Source organism: Nicotiana tomentosiformis, chromosome 2, assembly GCF_000390325.3.
Source record: "Nicotiana tomentosiformis chromosome 2, ASM39032v3, whole genome shotgun sequence".
NCBI lineage: Eukaryota > Viridiplantae > Streptophyta > Magnoliopsida > Solanales > Solanaceae > Nicotiana > Nicotiana tomentosiformis.
Genome location: NC_090813.1, coordinates 193,881,188 through 193,889,214, shown reverse-complemented (window position 1 = coordinate 193,889,214; position 8,027 = coordinate 193,881,188). Strand labels below are relative to the sequence as shown.

The window sequence follows — 8,027 nt, the reverse complement described above, 5'->3', positions numbered from 1 at the left end:
TGCACAAAATCCAACCCCTCTTTCTCTACCTAGAGCACCTTTTCTTCATATTTTTGTACTCCAAACACCCTAATTCATCACACACAACTCAATTAGTCATAAAACTAATAATTAAACCATGTTGGGCATTTTAAAGATCAAATAGCATAAAAAAACAGTTAAAACATGGGTAAAGTAACATCAACACATATCGAAATATGCCCAACATCACCACCCCACACTTAAACCTTTGTTCGTCCTCGAACAAACCATCACTATAGTAGACGAAACAAAATTAAGCTCTTATTATTCAAAGCATACTACACCTATGACCATGGTCATTTGCCACAATTAGGCTCTAGAATATGCATCATATGCACTTACCTTTACTTGTGTCATTCTTTTAAAAATATTCAAACAAAGACAATATGCTCACAACAATCCTAACCTCAAAAATCAACTCAACGTCACAATGCACTCATGGCTTGAACACCCAACATCATAGAGAAGTCTAATAACGTTACCTATCTCTCGTGAAACCATGTGCCCTCACAACAAGAACAAGAGATCGAGTTCAATCCACACATTCGAATCACATGATCAAATATATTTTAATGACTCACATATATCAAAGAAAATCGCTCACTCTCACAGAGAAGTCACATGCATGCAATTGGTACCATAGGCTTGCCCTTAATGTAAATCTCTACTAATGTAAGCTCGCTCGATCTAAAATCAATTAGGAATTTTTCATGGTTGTAATGTGGGCTAAGGGAAGGGTAGGATATATTTTAGGAATAGTGACTCAACCTCCTAAGCACTTTAACACATCATCAAATAACTTAAGCTCAAATTCTTCAACACCACTTCAATTTCACAAATAATATCACCCCCAATAATATTTCCTCTTTCTTTAAGAACTACTTTAATTCATACCCACTAGCAAGAACAAGACAACAATTTATTCATCTATATTTTTCTTTCTTTTTTTTCCAGATTTTTCTCTTCTTTTTTTTTTTCAATTTCCGCTAGTGGTGTATTATTTTACAAAATAAGTGCACCCTTCTTTCTTTCATTGGCTCCACTCAAAAGTCACCCCACACTTAGTCCCTTCTTACTTCTTTTAGCGCTCATCTAACAATTAAAGTGCTTTAAGAGGTAAAAGGATCAAAATAATGTCAATTAAGAATAAAAAGGGTATAGGCTTGTAATGTGGGTACCAAATAACAGGTCTACATGCTCAAAAGGGTTAACTAGGGATAGTTTTTATTTGTGATAAGCAATAAGCTCAAAAAGATCAAAGAAAGCCTAAAATCATTTTTCAAACCGAGCATCACCTAAAATTTCGCTTCAACTCACATACCGGGCAAGTTCTAGACACAAGTACAATACATGAACAATACAAAAACCTCACCACACATGGCACATGACTCACTAAGGAAGGTCCCATTCCGACTCTCAAATAATGCAAGTATTCACGGAGCCACGAGATATTAAGCATTAAGCGCAAAGTGAACACAAGTCAAGAAAACGAGAAATAGTCGTCACAAAACATGCTATGATACAAAGGCATCAATATTAATATCAAAATATAGGGGAGATACTACACATGCCAAAGCATAAATATGCTACTATGAAACAAGTCAAGGGCGCTTAGGTTCATCATTCTTCCTCCTTTTATTTCCTAAATTCCTAATCTACTCGGGAAAAAAAAAAACTACCCGGTTCAAACTACATCCCATGGAAAAGAACCGAGGCACAAAGAAAAACCACAGGGGATTATTACTACCTAAAAAAAGCTAAAAGACATATTTTTGGATTTTTGTTTAGACTTTAATCCCTCAAGATAACTGTCTAGAAGATCAATCGTCGGGAAAAGTCCAATTTTTCTACTTTTTTCGTTTTTTTCCCCACAAAAGCTACTACACTTAAGAATGAGTACTACAACTAAGCTAAAATAGCACAGAAACTCATCCAAACGATCTCCTCACCCCACACTTAAAATTTTGCAATGTCCTCAATGCACACTATAAATAATAAGAGGGTAAACGAGACTCCCTGGTAGGCCAAAGGCCGAAGCAATAGCGGCTCACGAGGTACTCAGACTTCCCCAGGCATCGTCCTTTGTGTGGGCACCCCACACTTAGTCCTCACCATCTAGCTCGCTTTTGCACTCTTCTAATGGCTTTGCTTCCTATGCTCATAATCCTACAAAACAAAAATAAATACTACAAAAAAATAAAAATAAAATAAAATAAAAAGTAAATAAAAATAAAAGAAAGCAGTAAAGCTGGGTTGCCTCCCAACAAGCGCCTGATTTAACGTAGCGGCACGACGTGAATCACTTTTTGCCTCCACCTCGAACTTATGAATTGAGCCCCTAACATGGCATCCAGTTTGCGGCTATGCTCCAGTGGTGGGGCTACAAAGATAACCAGGCCAAGTAATATATTTTTGACTCTATACTTCTTCGCCTTTATATGAGGAATGTAATTTTTTCTCTTTGGCACGACAAATTCAAGAATATAGAAATTCTCATCCTCACCCTTTGACTCCCCGATAGGCTCAGATGGCTCGATTACTATCTTACTATTTAAACACAATGTGAAAAAATGATTGGTATTAGGTCTAATGCGCCCTGACTCATGAATTGTACTACTATTTACATCCCCATATATAGATACACTCACATCTCCCAAAGTAATGTTATCTACTCCCTCGCATGTCTCTATATCACTCTTCTCAACATTGGCATCCTCAAAAATAATATGGTCTAATGATTGGTATTCTCATTTTAGCTCCTCAATTTGGTCTAGAAGATTTTTTTCAGCTTCACACAACTCATCATTAAATTGTTGGGCGTTACACGCATCAACCTTTGCACTCAAATATGCATCCAACTTATGCACAACTAAGCCAAAATTGTCAATTTTATGTGCAAGCTCATCTCTCTTCTTAGACCAGTTACTCACCAACGTTGTTAGAAGACAACGTGGGTCCGCATATTCCCTTAATCGAGAATATCCGTCCCAATACCAACCCTTACTCCCATATTCAAATTCAGACCTCCCAGAGTTCAAGTCATGACAATCCCAAAAAGACGGGCCATAAAAGTCTTCCGTCAACCAAGCGTCTTCATCAATAACCTTACCTCCGGATATTTCATCCCCAGATGTCATGTTGAAAGAACTAGAAACACACTAAGAGAAAGATCAAATTGTTATAAAATTAAAAATATTTACAAAAAAAAAAAAATATATAAAGTTAAAAGTAAAAGTCTAATCTAGAAAGATAGCTAATTTTAAGTCCCCGGCAACGCCGCCAAAAACTTGTTGCAGCCAAACGCACACGCAAGTATACGCGGTCGTCAAGTAATAAAGTGACTAAAAGTCGGATGTCGAACCCACGAGGACTTGTGATTAACTAAATTAGACTATCCTAATTATCTAAACAAGAATTAAACCTAAAAATATTTGATTCTAAACTAATTAAATAAAAAAAATATAAATAATGTACTTTGAACAGAGAAAGAGCAGATTTTTATGATATCAATGTAATAAAAACGATCTAAGGTTATGGGCTATCTAACAATCCTATTGTATTCTTAAATTGAATTGACCGACTAATTTATCTAGCTTATTGGTTGACAGGGTTAATATTGCTCATAAAAATCTGTCGAGTTCTTACTTGCCTATTCAAGCTAACCTAACGCCTATATGTCTATGGAGTTAGAATCAACAAGAACGCATTTATAATTCCTGTAAATCAACCAAGCAAGGCAATTAGGTATATGTCTATCCTAACCACGAATCCGTTCCCTGATGCCCGAGTTCAAGAACTTGCCCTACTCAATCCTGTATGCAATATAGAATTTCCACTTTCAAGTTCAATTCTAGATTTGTAGATAATATTCAATTGGTGATCAAGCAATTAAATAATTAAGCGCAAGATTGAATAAATAAACTAATATGATAAATCAAGAAGTCAAAATCAATATCCGAATAACAATAGTCATGAAAGAACCACAACCCTAGAACGTGAAGTTTATCTCCATATAGACATGGTAGCCAAACAACAAATCATACAAAGAAACATAAAGATTACTAAGTTTGGTGGGAGAAAGATGGAACTTGATGAATTCTGGCCTCCACAGCTTTTTTGTGGCTTTTCCCCCCTTCCCAATATGTTAGATGCCCTAAAAGAGGCGTTTTTGTCTTATATATTGCGTACAAAAGTCGTGGGCCAAAGTTCTCATATTCCTAATCCGAATTGGCTACAGGGATTGATGCTGGGGTGGATGCGTCGCATCCACCTCGTCCTCCACTTCTCAGCTTCGCATGCTAGGGTTGATGTGTCGCATCCACCCTTTGTTCCTCCTTCTCAGCTTTGTCCAGGTGGGGATGCTATGGCGGATGCTATGGGCCGACTTCACTGCTAAGGGTGCACGAAATCCAACCCCTCTTCCTCTACCTAGAGCACTTTTTCTTCATATTTTTGTACTCCAAACACCTTAATTCATCACACACAACTCAATTAGTCATAAAACCAATAATTAAACCATGTTGGGCATTTTAAAGATCAAATAGCATCAAAAAGCGGTTAAAACATGGATAAAGTAACATCAACACATATCGAAATATGCCCAACATCAAAAAACATAAAGTAAAAGGTGAAAAGAAAAGAGTCAAATACGTGCATTATTCGTAAATTTTATTAGAAAGAAAATAAACAAAAGGCACGCAATGTCTGGTTTCATAATTGTTTTCATTATATTCATAAAGGATAAGAGAAAAAAGGTGAAAAGAAAAGAGTCAAATAGGTGCGTCATTTGGATTCTCTCCATTTCTTAGAAAACTTATTTTTTCCTATTATTTTGGGGGTTAATTTTACGAATGGTTCCTTCACTTATTGTTTATTACACTAAAGTTAAAAATTAATAACAGAAAATAACACAATAATAATTATATATCACATAAAATAAAAAACGTCAAATGCTAAATCAAGTCTTGAAAGCACAAGTAATCTGTCATTTAAGCAACTCATTTTATATAATATCCACATGACATCAGTTAAAAAAATTTATTTTCTAAATCACTCAAAAAATAAAATTCAAAAAACACATGTTATATCATACTATTATATAAGATTATTAAGTTGGTAAAAAAATAAAATCTTTGTTATTTTCAAGTGATACTACGTGAATATGAAGTAGCTTAATCTCTGTTGCAATCTAAATAAACAATATTTTGGCAACAAATCAGAAAAAAGAAAAAGAAAAAAGCGCGGGAAAGAAAACCACTGACGATGAAGAGTAGTATACATAAACCCCAAAACCCTTTTAAAAATGGAGAATAGGAAACGTCGCACTTCACCTTCCTGTAGAAAACAACTGATTCACGCTCCGCTCTGCTCTGCATCTTTGCGCAAAGTTTCTCAATACCAAATATGGCATTTTGGGGTTTGATTCTGAACCCATTTTCCCCTTTTATTTTTCCCATTTTGTGCTTTGTCTATTTTCCTCCCATTTGTTTGATCAAAGAGAACTATATGGAAAATTTCTTTTTATGTAAATGCATTCAGTTCATAATGGTAATGTTTGACCATGTGTTGTCAAATTATGTGATTTGTTCTTTTATTTTTGTATTTGGCACATAATTATGTGAAAAAATGATTGGCTCAAACTTAATTTCTCTGTATGTAGCACTAGCAGAAAGGTCCAATTTTTATGATCAATTTGATTCCAAGAGTTTGTGTCTTCTCCTTCCTCAGGGGCTTTTATAGAACCAGGGAAACCTTACACACTACAGTTGCATAATAATAAAAGGCGTGTTCGGATTTCACAGGTTTATTTAATTTATCAAATGAGTTATCTCCTTTACTGGGTAAATGTTAAATTTAAAAAAAGGTAATGGAATGAATTTAGATGGTGATTGCAGGCAACACTGGGGGAGCGTAGTGGATTGTGGAAATCAAGATCTATAGTTCGATGTGCCATTGGCAGTCAACCTCCAATTTCGATCTGCTCATTGTGCAAGGAATTTCATTGCTGTCAGTTGGATCTTGAGTTCGAGGAGTTTGATGATGTTGTTTTCTCAGTTGTCGGTCCACGTGGCATCCACCTTGCCGGTTATTACCTCCCTTCCAACGGAACCAGCAGTAAAAGTACTGGAACTGATGAACTTGGAGTGTATCCTTCATTCTTGAGTGTAGTTTTCGGTTGTATACTTTGGCAGCATTAGCATAGCATAAGAAAATTCACTACTCTTTTTACTTCTCTAAGATGAACTAAACCTGTACCAGCACTAAAACAGTATACATACTATTGGATTAGGAGATACAACTGGTCGATTTGAAAAAAAACTCCCCTCTCTCTCTCTCCCTCTTTGTGTCGAACTTGCAGAAATTCACAACACTATCTGAAGAGAAAATTCAGAATTTATTTTGCTTTTACTTTTGTTAAAGTTTATTTTGATACTTAATCATATTCTGTCACTTTTCCTTTACTATTTCATTTTGGTCAAGTGACTTGTATGGAGAAGATATCAGCAATGCAGTATGTGAGAAAAATACAGAGTTGACAGCTAGCAAACCAGCGTTGCTGGAAATCCAAACCGTTGCTGATGATAATAGGCGCCAATGGATCAACAGCTTCGATGATGATGCAGGTGCGTGACATGCTGTCATATCATATCTGCTGTCTGTTTTATAAGTTATGCTGCAGCATGCATGACCTGTTTGTTCTGGAATTACTAGTTGGCCTTTATTGGAAATTAATAGTTGTGTAAATTTGTAAATCTTACAAGTTGGCTGGGAAGGCTAAAAATGATGTTGTAGTCTTTAGATGGCAGAAAATGGATATAGTCTTTACAAGACATATGTCTTTGTAGTCTCTATGTGAAAGAGCTGATCACATATCTACTATAGGAACCTGTAGTAGAGTGAGCTGATCCAGTATATTATTTTAATAATAGTAGTCTCATCACATATTTACTATAGGAACCTTATAGGGAAGGCTGATCCAATATAGCTAATATGATGAACTCATCTTTCCTCAGTATAATATGTGTGCGGATTATATTCGATGAACAAATCAACTAGTCTTCTGGCTTAAATAATTGTACAAGAACTATGCATCAATCCCAAGCTAGTAAACTTGACCTTATAAAAGAAAAGCCCAAACTAGTTATCTATGAAAATTCTTATGAACAAGGTTACATAATTTATACCTCCAGAACCCAGGGGCGGAGCTACTGGGTGCGGGTTCGGGCGAACCCAGTGACTTTTTTCGGAATCCTGTATTTGTATTGAAATATTTACTAAATCTATGTAAGTATACACTGCCGAACCCAGTAACAAAAGAGGTCTTGGATCAACGGTAAGGGCTGTGGGTTCGCCGGGAAAGATGGGAGTTCGATTTTCGCTGAAGGCAGTATTTTATTTTAAAATTTAGAACCGACACACTTCAAATCCTAGCTCCGCCTCTGTCCAGAACAGTATACTACTTAAGATATAAATGCTATTTTATTTACACAGTGAGAGACGAAGTAATGCTCTGAAGTTTGAAAGGTTAATATTACATCATATCCTCAGCAAACTGGGTATGTTGTTGTTGTATCCTCAGCAAACTCACTTTAAGTTTCATCTATTTGGGGTTTGATGCATAAGTATAAAATTTCAGATCTAAAATTCATGAAGCCTGACATATCGTTTTTCAATTTCCTCTGCTTCGATCATATAGGTCTAGCTTCATAAGTCAGTCCTAAATTTTCAAAAGATGATTTTTTCTTAGGCAAAATAGGGCTTTTGCTTCCGGTTGAGGGGAGAGGTACAAGCTTTAATGGTTGACATGGTTGCTATAAGCTTTATTGGTGTCTGTTGTAGAGTTGGACTAAACAAATAAATAAACGAGTTCTATCTTTAGATTAGATGGTTTACTCAATTTATTTTTGTTTTCAGTCTCATAACTACTTGTTAGTAAAATATCTTGTATGCATCAATAAAATAAAATACTTTGTGTATCTGGTGCTGAGAAAAGAATTACGCCTATG

At 35.6% G+C, this 8,027-nt stretch overlaps 1 protein-coding gene across 1 annotated transcript; it reads left to right on the top strand.

The window, feature by feature from the left end:
* Positions 1-5,331: 5,331 nt before the first annotated feature.
* On the top strand, positions 5,332-7,824 carry LOC104091084 (peptidyl-prolyl cis-trans isomerase FKBP43-like). The gene is made up of 5 exons (XM_070194860.1): positions 5,332-5,437; positions 5,749-5,822; positions 5,916-6,166; positions 6,502-6,644; positions 7,769-7,824. The coding sequence occupies exons 1-5, from the start codon at positions 5,425-5,427 to the stop codon at positions 7,822-7,824; spliced, it is 537 nt and encodes a 178-aa protein (XP_070050961.1). The 5' UTR covers positions 5,332-5,424.
* The last annotated feature ends 203 nt before the right edge of the window (positions 7,825-8,027 follow it).

What these genes read in the sequence shown, in the direction of transcription:
- LOC104091084 (XM_070194860.1), top strand. An exon ending in GGCGTGTTCGGATTTCACAG is followed by an intron (nt 5,823 to 5,915) that starts GTTTATTTAATT and finishes TGGTGATTGCAG; the next exon opens with GCAACACTGGGGGAGCGTAG. An exon ending in CAGCTTCGATGATGATGCAG is followed by an intron (nt 6,645 to 7,768) that starts GTGCGTGACATG and finishes ATTTTTTCTTAG; the next exon opens with GCAAAATAGGGCTTTTGCTT.